Source organism: Thermomyces dupontii (assembly GCF_041956625.1).
Source record: "Thermomyces dupontii strain NRRL 2155 unplaced genomic scaffold VTN31scaffold_6, whole genome shotgun sequence".
Taxonomy (NCBI): domain Eukaryota; kingdom Fungi; phylum Ascomycota; class Eurotiomycetes; order Eurotiales; family Trichocomaceae; genus Thermomyces; species Thermomyces dupontii.
Window position 1 is genome coordinate 829,609 of NW_027192312.1, and position 14,687 is coordinate 844,295.

The 14,687-nt window shown below is 49.6% G+C and overlaps 6 protein-coding genes and 1 non-coding gene across 7 annotated transcripts; 5 read left to right on the forward strand and 2 right to left on the reverse strand.

The window, feature by feature from the left end:
• Window positions 1-690: 690 nt before the first annotated feature.
• On the forward strand, window positions 691-1,266 carry VTN31DRAFT_6158 (uncharacterized protein; the record flags this gene model as incomplete). Its single annotated transcript, XM_069406737.1, has 1 exon — window positions 691-1,266. One exon carries the CDS (start codon window positions 691-693, stop codon window positions 1,264-1,266), a length of 576 nt encoding a protein of 191 aa, XP_069259240.1.
• A 661-nt stretch (window positions 1,267-1,927) lies between these two features.
• Window positions 1,928-4,076, forward strand: VTN31DRAFT_6159 (uncharacterized protein; the record flags this gene model as incomplete). Its single annotated transcript, XM_069406738.1, has 8 exons — window positions 1,928-2,246; window positions 2,303-2,361; window positions 2,411-2,572; window positions 2,632-2,756; window positions 2,804-2,893; window positions 2,955-3,222; window positions 3,289-3,484; window positions 3,550-4,076. 8 exons carry the CDS (start codon window positions 1,928-1,930, stop codon window positions 4,074-4,076), a joined length of 1,746 nt encoding a protein of 581 aa, XP_069259241.1.
• A 3,087-nt stretch (window positions 4,077-7,163) lies between these two features.
• VTN31DRAFT_6160 (uncharacterized protein) lies at window positions 7,164-8,063 on the forward strand (the record flags this gene model as incomplete). The annotated part of the gene is made up of 1 exon (XM_069406740.1): window positions 7,164-8,063. The coding sequence occupies one exon, from the start codon at window positions 7,164-7,166 to the stop codon at window positions 8,061-8,063; it is 900 nt and encodes a 299-aa protein (XP_069259242.1).
• A 637-nt stretch (window positions 8,064-8,700) lies between these two features.
• Window positions 8,701-10,065, reverse strand: VTN31DRAFT_6161 (uncharacterized protein; the record flags this gene model as incomplete). Its single annotated transcript, XM_069406741.1, has 2 exons — window positions 8,701-9,341; window positions 9,450-10,065. The coding sequence occupies 2 exons, from the start codon at window positions 10,063-10,065 to the stop codon at window positions 8,701-8,703; spliced, it is 1,257 nt and encodes a 418-aa protein (XP_069259243.1).
• Window positions 10,066-11,268: 1,203 nt separating this feature from the next.
• Window positions 11,269-12,537, forward strand: VTN31DRAFT_6162 (uncharacterized protein; the record flags this gene model as incomplete). The annotated part of the gene is made up of 1 exon (XM_069406742.1): window positions 11,269-12,537. The coding sequence occupies one exon, from the start codon at window positions 11,269-11,271 to the stop codon at window positions 12,535-12,537; it is 1,269 nt and encodes a 422-aa protein (XP_069259244.1).
• A 326-nt stretch (window positions 12,538-12,863) lies between these two features.
• Window positions 12,864-12,966, reverse strand: VTN31DRAFT_t67. The gene has a single exon. It is a non-coding gene; the product is annotated as a tRNA-Arg (tRNA).
• A 624-nt stretch (window positions 12,967-13,590) lies between these two features.
• Window positions 13,591-14,676, forward strand: VTN31DRAFT_6163 (uncharacterized protein; the record flags this gene model as incomplete). Its single annotated transcript, XM_069406743.1, has 5 exons — window positions 13,591-13,666; window positions 13,725-13,783; window positions 13,883-14,257; window positions 14,326-14,523; window positions 14,593-14,676. 5 exons carry the CDS (start codon window positions 13,591-13,593, stop codon window positions 14,674-14,676), a joined length of 792 nt encoding a protein of 263 aa, XP_069259245.1.
• Between the last annotated feature and the right edge of the window lie 11 nt (window positions 14,677-14,687).

Here is a 14,687-nt window from a genome sequence, read left to right on the forward strand (position 1 = left end):
CTGGAAGTACAGTAGATACTTTACTGTAACAGGAAGCTAAACCCATTTACATGCACACCCCCTCTATCCGACCCCTCATCCTGAGGCGGTCCTGAGGCGGCACTGCCGACCTCGGTCCTTCCCCTCACTGCTCCTCCGCATCCGGATGCACCGGCTCAGCAACGGCAGATACTTTGACTCCTGTGAGGCTGTGAGAGATGATGCTCGGCTTCGATGACGAAGTGCAGTAGGTCTTAACTCGCACTAATAATTTGAGAGCGGGTAGCCTACACGCCCAAGCAGTTTCTATGATAATTGAGGACTCGCAAGGTGCATATGTATGTGCCACTCAATCTGGTCTTCCAGCGTTCCCTGGAAAGTTTTCAAGGACAGATGCTCGAGAGTAAAGCTACACTACTTGCTGAAGGGCCATTGCCTTTGCGAACTAATAACCGGCAATGACAGATGATTGCCAATAATGGCAATGAAAACCACTCCGACAGCCGCACGCGGGGTGCGGAGGAATCATCGCCATCAGCTTTGGAGACATAGTAGATCACGTCAGGGACCAATTTGAGAAGTGATAAATAGGGCGCGATTCTCAGAGTGCAGCGGGACATTATTAGTTTCCCCAAGTAACACGCTTTTCGATCCCTGCGCGTCGACGAGACCCTGATACTCGTATCCTTCATCATCACCGTCGTTGAAACCATGGTGCCTCCACTTCACCCATTGATCGACAAGGGCATCACAAAGGGGAAGGATAACTTCCCTGGTGGAAAGCTCTACTGCCACTGCCCAAACAATCGCGTCGAGGTGACACTTGACGGCAACGTTGCTCATAACCATGCCTGTGGGTGTTCAAAGTGCTGGAAACCAAAGGGATACCTCTTCTCGGTTGTCGGCGTCATCCCCAAAGACAAACTGAGAGTCACCGCGAACGTCTCGAAGCTGAAAATCGTCGACCCGAACGCAGTGATTCAACGTTATGCTTGCACTCAATGTGGCGTACACCTTTTCGGGCGCATTGAGAAGGAGCACCCATTCAAGGGGTTGGACTTTGTCCATGTCGAGCTCTCCAACGAAAAAGGATGGCAGGAGCCACAGTTCGCGGCTTTCGTTTCGTCAATCATTGAACAAGGCTTTCATCCTTCTGGCATCGACGAGGTCCGCCAGAAGCTCAAGTCAGTTGGACTGGAGACCTACGATGCACTGTCGCCGCCGTTGATGGATGCAATTGCGACCTGGACTGCTCAGAAGGCCGGCGTATTGCCTGCGAATTTGTGAAGTAGATGTTGAAGGACACCTCGGGGGATATCATCAAACTCATTTCTGCAGATTGAACATTCAATGAACTTATTGTTGGAAGTAGCCAATGTTTTTTTTTTCTCTCATGGTCATGGGCTAACAGTAAACTGTAAGGATAGCGTCCAGGTTCTGTCGTACTAGTTGCGACATTGTCGAGCAATGCGATCAGATACTCGAGGACTTTTGCTTTTTGGCCAAATTTCATTCGATGGAAAGACCGGAAGCCTATATCCAATCGACCGACATGTCTGCCTAAGGTGTATGTATTCCGGGGTCGGATTGGCTGGGAGATGCGCCAGGAAATGTTGAGAGAAACGAGTAAATACTGAGAAATCAAAGTTCTCAACGAGCATGATGTAAGACCTCGTCACTCCTCTATTACTTAGGGTTACTTGCTTCAACGTTTGCATCGAACATGCTTGTCACTTGCACTTGGCCATGGACGTCATGCTTCCTTCATAACCCATTGAGTGATTCTACCTCGTCTCAAAATTGGTCATAAAAGACACCAACGCTACGATGAGCGGCACACTCAGCGTAACCAGTACGGCAGAGTAAGAGATTCATCAATTGAGCTGGAACATACCATAGCAACTTCGTGCTGGATACTATCCCTACCAAGTCTATCATACCAGTGACAATGTCTCGACATCCCGCGCAAGCACTTGGTGAAGCTGTGGGCTCCATGGGCATCGACCCGAGAGCTCCCCAACTGTCGTCTTTGTTCCAAGGGGCGAATGACGGCCCGGCGAGAACAGCAGCAAAGATCACCGGCGTCCAGGATGGTGGGAAGAGGGAAGACGACGCCTACTATTTCACCAGCAACGAAGGACTTCCATTCCCAGATCCTTCGCACAGCAAGAACGTTGGTGGTCTCCCGCTGGTTTCCGACCCGTTTCTGCTTCAGAAGCAACAGCATTTCAATCGCTCCAAGCTTTTGGAGCGCATGGTGCATCCGTGTATGTTTCGGCCATAATTGTGCCGTTTGACATGGAGCTAATCAGATGCGAACCAGGCGGCAGCGGAGCTTTTGGCTATTTCCAAACTACCAAGGACATGTCACAGTATTGCAAGGTACATAAGGCCACCGTTGTGTGGACGATGATCTGACTTCTCCTTGTAGGCGGACTTTCTGAGGTCAGCTGGAATCAAGACCCCAGTGTTCGTGAGGTTTTCTACCGTAACCCTCGGACGTGAATTCCCCGATTTGGCTCGCAACCCTCGTGGATTCGCAGTCAAGTTCTACACTAGAGAAGGGAACTACGACCTTGTTGGTCTGAACTTCGTATGTGCCTTGTCAGCTTTGAACAGCTTGATGTCAGCAAGCATGCTAACATTGGAAAGCCGGTGTTCTTCTGCCGTGATCCAATCCAGGGTCCAGATGTGATTCGTTCTCAGTATCGCAATCCGAAGAACTTCCTTCTGGACAAGAACTCTCTGTTCGATCTTCTTGCCAATACTCCTGAAGGGTATGTCATCCGCCTTCTAAACACAGTGCTTTGCTTATCCATTCCAGAAACCATGCCGGGATGATGTTTTTCAGTGACCACGGAACTCCTGTGGGATGGAGATACCAAAATGGATACGGCTGTCACACTTTCAAATGGTGATTATTTTCATGCCAATTTAGTGTATCGGGCAAGATCTAACGACGAACAACGTTGCAGGGTCAACAAGGATGGGAAATTCGTCTATATCAAGTACCATTTCCTCGCGGATTCTGGTCAGAAACAGTTCACTGCCGACGAAGCAATCAGGTTGAGCGGCGAAGATCCTGATTACTCGAAGCGAGACCTTTGGGAGGCTATTGAGAAAGGCGTTCCTGTGTCGTGGACACTGCACATTCAGATCATGAATCCAGAGCAAGCAGACCCCGAGAAGCTTGGATTCGACCCGTTTGATGCCACAAAGGTCTGGCCAAAGGGACAATTTCCAGTAAGTCACATCTCAGTAGGATCCCCCCATCCAGTCGACGAGAAGGCTGACTCTGTACGTTCCCAGCTTCATGAAGTTGGAAAGCTCGTCCTGAACAGAAACCCGGAAAACTTTCACAGGGACGTTGAACAGGCTGCTTTTTCCCCGGGCTCCATGGTTCCAGGTATCGAGGACAGCCCGGACCCTCTGCTGAATTTCCGGATGTTTTTCTATCGAGACGCGCAGTATCATCGCCTCGGAGTTAACTGGCACCAAGTGCCTGGTACGTATCTGAAGCGAAACCATTCTTTTCTTGAAATATTCCCCTCGCTGACTTGTCTGCATTAGTTAACTGTCCTTTCATGTCGCAATCTCTGTCGTCCTTGAATTTCGACGGTCAACTCAGGAACGACGCCAACCATGCAATGAATCCACAATATGCACCCAACAGCTTTGTCAACAAGTTCCGTCCGGATGTTGCTGAAGCTCCCTATCAACTTGCGGACAAGACCGTCAGCCGCAAGTCGCACTTCTACCACGAGGGCAAACCGTCCGAGTACGACCAGCCACGCGTCTTGTACAAAAAAGTGATGACAGAGCAGGCGCGCAGAAATCTGCACAACAATACGGCCCGCTTTCTGCAACAGGTGGAGTACCCTGAAATTCAGGTCAAGTATCTGGCCCAGTGCCACCGGATCGCACCGGAATACGCTCGTGGGATCTATGACATCCTTGAGGAGAAGAAATTCGACCTTTCTGAGGTTGAAAATCGATCAAAGGGCGCTGAGCTGTTTGGCAAAGAGCACAAGTTTGCTCCTACAACGACCAGGGATAGACTTGTTGGAGTTCCGCCACCAGGTCCAATCTACAACTGAGCATTGGTTCTTGAATGGGAGGAAGCGAAGCAGGATAGTACTTACAGACAGCAGATGCTGAGCTATGTTATTTCGTCTCGTTTCTTGACAATCTGAATTAGTACAAGAAAGGACATGTCAATGAGGTCAATACTCCGTAATATGGTGCTCAGATGTGCCGTCCCAAGATGGTATGCCGGTTATCCTCAGAAATACGTAGTTACCTGATGCAGTAACTATACCTTAAGCGTAGCAACTCGTACATACAGTACTGCGTCCTGCAAGTCCTCACTGCAATGCAACGTTTTGCGTCTCGAAGTGTTTCTCGGGTCATGCGGATACGCCTTCGCGATTTGCGTCCCCCGGGGCGTTGGTGGTTGACAGTTTCAGATAATCGTCTGTCATATTGAGCCCTTAATTCAGTCTGCGTGACTGCGGCGCAGGATAACTTGTCAAGACGCTGTCTCTGAAACGTTGCCTGACTTTCTATTGCTGGCATCTGTCAACTAAGAGACCTTCAACCCACGAACGATCCGGGACGCCTTTACGGAACGAGGAATGTGTCCGTTCGATCCTTCGAAGAATCTCGAACCTCTTGAGCAGGTCCGACCTTCAAGCAAACTGAGTTGAGGACTCAATATGACAGGCGGTTATCTGAGACTGCCTCCCGATACCTAGGGACTAGCGCAGAAGGCCTGGGGGACTGAGGCTATACTTCGACTCTTAAGGTATGATAAAAGTGGTACCTATAGTGCGACGCGAATTCCACGCGTGCTCACGTACTCTGCCGTCGTCGACCTCCCCTTTGACCCCAGCTCACGGGTCTGAGAGACAATTCGCCCCCGCAAATCCTACTACTCCTGCTATCGAAAACATCTTGGTCTATGAGAGTGTTGAGGGGCAAGGAGCGAATCGTGCTGAGAAATGCAATCAGCATACCAGCTTACCGAACAAGACAAGACTTTAATGTTTCGATACATGGTCGACAATTTCGCCAACTACATTCGGGCGACTAGAAAGGAAGATGGCTGGACAAAAGAAAGATGGTGGACGAGCATCAGAGAATATCTTCGAAACGAGACAGGAAAGAACCCGCCGGCCAAGATTTGGCACACTGTCAACAGATGTGTACAAAGTCGAAAACGTGAAATGCAAGCCGAGTACATGGCATCTGGGGCAGCGATCGAACTATCGGATTATAAACAGGCTGTGGACGATTGGATCATCAAAGATGATGATCTGAAGCAATTCCTAGACAGCAAAAGAGCGGCCGGGGAAGCAGCGAAGGAGGAAAAGCACAAGGCCAGAGAGGCTGACAGGGCCGCTACCAGAGCCCTCGCCGAGAGGAAACGACGAGAAGCCAATCGGCAACGGGAGTTTATGCTGACCCGAATGTCAAAGCGGCAACGAAGACTGAAGCGAACCGCCGGCCCATGATCTATGAGCACGATCCGTTTCCTGCTTCGATATATTTACTATGCAGTATAATTGCGCAGTTTGGCAGGAAATGCACCTGGCACAACATACCCACTCATCAGCCATGGACGGCCCAGTGCGAGAAGTGGGTTCGTCAGTTGCCGTCTGCGGACCATTCCATACCCTCGAAAATCATGTACATCCCGGATATTGTTGATCTCGTCAATACCTCTCTCAATACTCTCAGAACGTCCTGCCGAGCTGTTAATGTCCCGGCGTACGAATTGAGCTGGCTTTGCAGATTGTCAACTTGACGCTGCAAGTCCAGCTTCGCATGGTTTTGGCTTGTGATGCTCGTCTCAATAGCATCCACAAGCCGGCAAAATTGACCCATAAAGTCGTCATCCAAGTTCTTTTGTGTGCGCTGCCTTTTTCGAGGTTTCGTAGTAGGAGGTGCTGGACTCGGCGAACTAGTTCCTGGACTTTGCGTCAGGTGGGCTGCGCTTGCCGGCGTCATCTCTTCCAAATCGTCGTTCTCCATCGCCCGCACCGTACCCCGAATCCTCTGTCTCGTCTGTGTTTCGTTGCCGCTTTGACATTCGGGTCAACATAAACTCCTGTTGCCGATTAATTTTGATTGAGGATTCTCTTAGATTCTAACGGGAGGATTTGGTGTGTATTTCTCTGGTCCCCGTTCCGATACTTAGGTACCGGGCTTAGCTACAACAATTACCCCTCCCATTCTCCTCCTTCACCATCTTCCTTCAACCATCCCCATCCATCTCCCTCAATCATCCCAATACTGTACTGTAATGACTTGGCATAGTTAGATTATTAATTAATTAGTTACTACGGAGTACTTAACGTGACGAAATCTGGAGCAGTCTGAGATTGAGGTTATGACTGGGTTACGAGTGTTATCGTGCTCTCTCTTTGGTTGGTTATTTTCCTAGTTATATTCATTGCCTATCATAGTTATGTGGTGAGGAGGTTAAGGTTTACCTGTGGTGATCCTTCTTACGAGTAGAACTGAGCACTTCACCTCTCTTGTGTAAGTAGAAGTGTCAGTGTCAGTGTGTGGTTTCTTGTTGTTATCGAGAATGAGATTGGGTGCACTTGCGAGTGCTCTTCTATTGTACTAATGTGTCTGAGAAGTCCCATACGTGGGGATCTGAGTTATTCTGAGCACTGAGCGAGGTAGTGGTCCCTGAATTCGCTGTTTATATTTACAGGATCCCTGCTGTCAGTACCCTTTTTCCTCGAGCCGAAAGGGCCTTATTGGTGGAAATGGGTGGAAAATTCGGCATTCGGCCATTACTGATACGCCTGAGCAAGGGCGTTTTTTTTTGAACCCGTATTTCTCGCACCACCGCGAAGATAGGTTGTTTTTTTTTTTTTTGAGAGGAAGGGGGGAGATGTCCTAGACTCTAGACAAATCAAGTTATCAACAATTCTACAGCTGCATTTCAATTGAGATTTTAAATAGTTATGGTGGAAAATACAAGAAATCCATTGAACCATCGCGGTGTAACGCACGGAAAACGACGGGTAAACAGTATACGAGTGCGGAGTACTCCATACTGCAATTGTCATACCGGGGATTCATCCGAACTACCAAGGTATATCCAAGCGGTAACAGTATCAACTGTCAACGAGTGCGTACAAATACAAGTACACCAAGAGCAAAGAACAATGTCGCAGCAGGCCAAACGACCATTCTCGTCCTTCCGCGTTCTTTCGTTCGATATCTACGGCACACTCATTGACTGGGAGAGTGGCATTCACGATGCTCTCCAGCCCCTCCGATCTCGGCTTCCCGAAGGGAACCCTTTGAAGAATGACATGCTCGCTCTTGGTGAACTTTTCAACAAGCATGAACGCCGTATTCAAGCTGAATCACCGGGGCTCACTTACGACTGTGTCCTTCGAGACGCATATATTGGATTGGCCCGCGAACTCAACGTTCTCCCAGCAGACGAGACCTCCGCAACTCAGGAAGGTGTAACGTTTGCTGAGAGCATTGGGCACTGGCCAGCGTTCGCTGATACGGTTGCAGCCATGCGCAAGCTCAAGACTTTCGGATATATTCTTGTGCCTCTCTCCAACGTGGACAGAACGTCCTTTGGGAAGACCCTTTCCGGTCCTCTAGCCGGACTCAAGGCCCCTTTCTCGTCCGACGAGCTCGCCACGTCTCCTGCTCTTCCCAATGGAGCTAAGATCACGCCGGATGCTCCGTTAGATCCTTTCTTCAATGCGGTTTACACCGCTCAGGACATTGGCTCCTACAAGCCTTCCCTGTCTAACTTCGAATACCTCATTTCTCACATCGAGAAAGACTTTGGCGTTGCCAAAAATGAAATTCTGCATGTTGCACAGAGTCTGTTCCATGACCACGCCCCAGCAAAGAAGATTGGGCTAGAAAGCGTGTGGATTGCACGTGGTGAGGATGGGAAAAGTGGCATGGGAGGGAAGTTAGAAGAGTTTGCAGCACAAAACCAGATTTCTTTTGGATGGAGATACAGTTCTCTAGGGGAATTTGCCGACGCAGTGGAGTCAGAGTTGCGGGAATTAAACAAGCAAGGTCATCGCTAGTGACACTAGTTCATTAATAGTATCCGTCATGGTTGTTAAGGACGAGCATAAAGGTCGACCTTGATACTTGGACATGTCCCGGGCAACCGGCAAGTTCATGTATTTGGCATGTGCAGTATATTTGGTAGCTACCTAGTACTTAGTTGTTGACCTGACTAGGCCTACAGCTGAAGGCTCCGTTTTGATGACAACTCACATCACTCTTCTTGTCCTCTGATCATGGCCCCTTTGGCATTCTTCCGCTTCCATCCTGTGGAGCAAAACATCAGGCACAACGACTGCAGCCTGGGAGAACATAGAGCAAAAGGCAAGTCTTTTTTGAGAAAGAAAAAAGTAACAGTTCCCGAAGCATGATACATGACGAAAACCCCCCCGTTGAACGCCGACCGATTGTTGAACTCGGGTATATCCTGCGCCACAATGCATGAAAACAACAAGAACAAACAAGTTAAAACAGCGCGAACAGAATTCTCGAAGGCAAATGATTGCATCCGAGTGATTCATCTTGCTCCAATCCCGCACATGCCAACATTAACACTGTTGGCACGATCTAGAACTGGAGGTGTCACCTTGGACAGATGATCCTAGTTTGCAATCAGATCGCTGATGTCGACGAACGTGATCTTGTCGTGCCCTGTTATACCTTCTTCCGCTTCTTTTTCTTGCCCCTGCCTTCTTCGGCATTGGAATAGAAAGCTCCCTCGTCATCATCATCAGCATAGCCCTCGCCATAGCCAACAAAACTATTATCATCGTAATTTCTCTTCTTTCCACGAGTTGACCGGACTCGCTCAGTTTCGACAACTGATGTCATGCCATTGGTTTGGCCCGGGCGAGAAACATTTGATGTAGTTGGTAGGTTTTTGTTGACTTCCACGGTTTGGTGTTTGGACGGCTTCTCATGGCCGAGAAGATCCTCCCAGCGTTCATTGTTCGGTAAAGGCCCCGGTTCCATCTTCATTGCTCGCATCTGCAACTTGTAGAGGGACGAATCGATGTCGGCAACTTTGATTTCTTTTCCATGGACTTGCTGGTTTCTCCATTCCTCTTCGGGCCACATAGTCAGCTCTCTCAGTCCCCCGGACGGCCCCTCATGCTTGACAGCTTTATTTCTCCCGGACAGTCCGAGTCCTTTTAATTTCCCCTCGTAAGACTTGCGGAGCCTGTTGATCTTCTCGCCAGTTATGGGGTCCGCTCGCATGACCGATTTCCCTATCGGAGCCAAATTGTACAGCGAGATTAGATCTAAGCTGGGGTCAGGCCCGGAAATGACGGGACCTATGTATTTTTGAACAAGTGTCAACGCCACATATTCCAGAATGACCACAGTTGGGCGACAAGGTCAGATGCAGTGAGAAGGGTCAACTGTGCGGGAGGATGTCTTACAGGTTTTGCAAAGATGAAAAGCAGAACCAATGTCTCGTTGCAGAGCATTGATGGACGGATCGCCGTATACACCATTCTTTATAGCGGCGTCCGTCGTGTCCCTGTCGGACACTGGCCCGCCATCCAGATTTGCCATCCCATCCATAGAATGTTGTCGGTCGTGGTCTGTCCTCGCAAATTGGTGCTTCTTGACGCCTTCAGGCGCGTTTGCAGCTTCGGCCCCCATCGAATCTGAACATGACCCTTGCATCATCGTGTTTTGATCGTTTTCGGCATTACCCTGACCTTTCGTGGACGTCACATTAGGTCCTACACCGTTAAACAACATCGGGAATGATTCATTTGATGCCAGTTCCGGTTGCTGAGAAGATTGGGTTGGCGAGGGGGGTGAAGGAACAAACTGTTCACTCGATGGTACGTGACCAGTGGAGGTTTGCGACGTTGCGAGATTGGAGGCATGGCTCGGCGTGCCGACAGACATCAACGGAGGTGATTTGGGCGTATACGGATTGTAGATCGTTGAAGGAGGGGACGGATTCGCCTTTGGGACCTCTGGAGATGACACAGGGGAAATAGGGTGGGCTCGGGAAGACAGCGACGGAGTCGAGTCAGGCATGTGTCCTCTATCTACCAAAGGTACACCAGATCGCGATCCCTGGCGCCGGGCACGATTCCAACCACGTTGACGTGCTGATGGCGGCGAAGGCGAATGGAGAGCCGGGTAGCCGAAATCAGGCTCACCGAGAAGACCGAGCTAAGGCAGTCGCGCGACAACCAGCATACCAACCGGTTTACTTCCTGTCATCGAATGTCTGTCCGTAGCAATGTGGAATGGGAGCAACAAACATCAAATCGGCAAAGGCGTGGAGGGGCGATAACCAGCCTTTGTTGAGGTTGCAAAGAATCGAAGGCTGGATGACGGCAAAGGCGAATGAGATACCATCACGTGACGGACGGACGCGAATTTGTCAGTTCACACGCGGCGCTAATCATAATAGGCAAGTCTTGGCATAATCAATACATACATATTTCCTCACAACTTCCGTACTTCCGTTCGTTGTTCCCGCCCAATAGGTAGGCTACCGGTAATCAATAATCGCGTCTCTGCCAGCTCGTTCCAGTACCTTGACACATGGGTGATCTTAGGCGAGCTCTTTGACCAATCTCAACGACGGTAAGTCGGCAGTCGATTTGGCAACTAATACATGTACCTAAGTAGATCGAGCGTGGAGATTGCAACACCGAACGACCACTCCTCTCCTGTATTACCGTCCTGATCTGTATAGCTTGCCGTTGCGAAGGACAACCCGCTAGCAGCCCATGATCTATGAGCACGATCCGTTTCCTGCTTCGATATATTTACTATGCAGTATAATTGCGCAGTTTGGCAGGAAATGCACCTGGCACAACATACCCACTCATCAGCCATGGACGGCCCAGTGCGAGAAGTGGGTTCGTCAGTTGCCGTCTGCGGACCATTCCATACCCTCGAAAATCATGTACATCCCGGATATTGTTTGCTGGTTTTGCGTGCTAAGGGAAGAACAAGACAAGTGGCTGCTCTAGATCAACAGAGAAAATATGCGAGAGGAAAACGAGAAAGTTACATCTGCCGCTGAAAGCGAAAGGCCGGAGAAGCCTTACGGAGATTCGCTGCCAGAACCATTCCGGTTAACGAGGCTACTCGCTGGCAATCCTGCTGCCGTGAGTGCAACCGGAGACGTGACTTGCAGAGGATGTCGTCGTCTTCACGAGAAAAAGGGCAGATAGTAGTTCTGGCAGGGTGAACACTACTACTTTCCTAACTTGAGAAGCAGGGATGGCACTTTCCTCAGAAGAAAACACACACAGGATGATCTTCGGTCTTTACGAGTCCAGTTCAATCATCAATCGTGCCAACAGTCTCCCTAGTGCATCCTATATTCCAACATCGCATGTACAATCAACAGTATCGTCAATGTCCTCCCCCTACAAAGTCACTTTTGTCGCGTTTTGCGGTGTCGCAGCGCTTTCTCTCACCGTCCAGCAGCCTGTTGCTGCACTTCATGGCCCAAAAGTGACAAGTTCCAAATGCGTCGTGTCTGCTGGGCCCTCTCCGGTGGTCCCACTGACTGTCGACAGCCGATCATCCCTGTGTTTTTTTCTCCGTCATGACACTGCTGACTTTGCCGCTCACATGCATGACAATGCTACTCTCGACTGTACGGTCGAGGGCTTACGAAAATGTGGAATTCTGCTCAGTTCCCCAAGCGAACTTCTGCATGGTGATAACCAATCTCTGCTCGTCTCACCCCAAGGGGGAATACCTGTCTTGCCGTCGGCGCCTGGATCATCAGTTAGTCCAATCCATTGTTTGTTACCGATACCATACACCAAGCTTTCATCGCCGGCTACGATACGACTCTCTATCCAGTTGACGTGTTCTCTTGATCCGTCCGATGTCTATCGCGAAACTTGCAAAGTCTGGATTTGCCGTTGGGATCAACATCATGAAAAGTGTGAGAGAAAGCAGAGAAGGTCAGACTTGGCTATGAAAGAGGCTTGCGAGATCTGTCATCCGAAACATGTTATGGGGCTTATGACTGCGCGCTACAAAGCGAAATGGAAACGAGAACCGACAGTGCTCTACGTCGTAGTCGTGGCCATCATACTGCTCACGTTGTCAGCCGGCGCGGTCATATACCTGAGAAGTCGACGTCGGAAGAAACATCGAGCAAAGCAATGGTTACAAGACAGAACTGAAAACATCTCGTTCTTACAGCCTGCCTCGCGGACGCAACTGTCCGGAAATGGCGATCTCACGCATCATGACCGCGACAACTTTCAGGGGAACATCGGAAGCTCAATGGCAGGACGACGATTGAAGCAAATGGGTTTACTAGCTAGATCTGGGAGCCGGAAAAGAATACGAGATCTTTTTGATCTCGAGTCACTGGTGCCTCCGGACCAAGTACAGGCTGGCAAGTTATCTGACCGAATTCCAGTGATGCCTTGGGCACCGTCCGCTAGCATTCGACGTACTTCCCGACACACGTTGAGTAAGACACCTGATGTGGAGGCCAGAGGCGTTGGCCATCCCATGCGGTGACTGCTGAGACCAACAATACCTGTACTGGCGTTCGCATGTAAGTAGTTTAGCTGGCAGAGGTATGGCCATTAATCCGTTCGATGAGGAGATTATGTTCATTTTCTATCTGGGCTATAAGCACGCTCGACCAGGTCACAGAGGAGTTGCTGTCAGGCTGAGAAGCAACAGAAGCCCATAACTAAATGGATACAGATTGCGCTGTGAGATGGGATGGCGACCTGAGACAAATTGATAAAAGGGTTAGTTATGCCATTGACCAAAGTGACATTCAAGCGAAAGTCGAAAAGGAGGTAGAACAGGTGGCAAAAAAAAAAAAAAAAAAAGTTCGACCTGTATGGGACTCGAACCCACATGCTTTGTCTCACGTTGAACTTGCCATGAGCAAGTCCAGAATAGGAGGACAACGCCTTACCATTAGGCCAACAGGCCAAGAGCTTCAATGAATGTTCGGTTTTTTCGCATAAGACTTTTGTCTAGCGCATCCGTTGCATTGGTTAGTTACCCAACCCTTGGCTGCATCATGCTCACCTCGAGTTTGTTCTGATGGAAGTTGGTTGTTGCAAGAAAGAAACTGTATGAAGTGATTTACCAGATAGTACTACTCTTACTACGGAGTAATTAGCTACTTCAGTTGAGTAATTGGAGCTAGGTTAGGAGTGCAAAGTTATCAAAAGTGAAATGCAGAGACAAAGACGTCACGAATGATCACAGCAATCACTAACTTCCACTCTCTCAAATAATGAACCGAGAATAATAACTCGGAGGACCGTCCGATCGCAACGGACAAGCAGCAAATAAACCGATACGTCCAAACTTGCGGAGCAGCCCCTCCTTGATTTATTGCTCAGATGCCTCGTGCCCCACTACGTAGGAGCAGAGGAACAAGTGACTGGCAGTTCGTTCTTTGATGCTGCTGGCCCTGGGTCCTTCACTGTACTTATAATAATAATAATGTCGAGCTCGGAGATTCATCACAAGTTCAGACTACAACTTTGATTTCGAACGTAACCGCATCATTTTCTTCCTTTCCGATATCAGGCAAGCTTCAACAAAATGGTGCTCTTCAAACCAGAGAACAAGCACGTGACGAAACTGTTCGACCTCTCCGGCAAGGTCGCAGTCGTCACAGGTATGTGATCACATATCAATGGGGGTTTGGGTGTCAAGATGCTGAAGAACATGCCCAGGAGGTGCACGTGGAATTGGCCTGGAGGTTTCCAAGGGTTTGGCTGAAGCCGGGGCAAATGTATGGACCTTGGTGCCTACAAAAGCGGATGAAGATGCTTTGCCCTTCTGCAGCATCATTGATCAAGTCATTCAACAGCTAACCAAATGGTTTCAAAAGGTTGCATTGATCTACAACACTTCGAAAACCGCCGACCAGACCGCCGCAGAGATCGCAAAGGAAAACAATGTCACCGCCCGCGCGTACCAGGCCAATGTCGCAAACCAGCAAGACATCGAAGCTGCCATCGATAAGATTGTTCAGGACTTTGGCAGGCTCGACATCGTCGTTGTGAACTCGGGTGTCACGTCGAACGTCCCCGCGGAGAATTACACTGTTGAGCAATGGCGAAAGATCATGGACATCAATCTCGATGGTGCTTTCTACACTGCGCAGGCCGCGGCAAGAGTCTTCAAGAAGCAGGGCCGGGGGAATATCATCTTCACGGCCTCGGTCAGTGCCAACTTGGTGAACGTGCCACAGACACAAGCAGCGGTAAGTGCTGAGCATCCGCAGAATGCGTTGGATTCGATAGGTAGGTAGTTGTTAACAAGCGTGTGCAGTACAACGCTTCCAAAGCTGCCGTTGTTCATTTGGCAAAGAGCTTATCCGTGGAATGGGTCGACTTCTGCCGGGTCAACAGCATCTCGCCCGGCTACATTGTCACTGATATCCTCGACCACCACCCTTCGGAGTGGCGAGAGAAGTGGCTTCAGATGATCCCGGCGCGAAGAATGGCAGATCCATACGAGCTCAAGGGAGTACGTTCTCCCCTTTGGACCAGAGTTCGGCATGCTGACATAGACATTACTAACCCCGTCCGCCAATAGGCCTACGTCTTTCTAGCGTCAGATGCGTCGAGCTACATGACAGGCGCCGACCTGATCATCGATGGCGGATACACGCTGCCGTGAACCCCATGCCT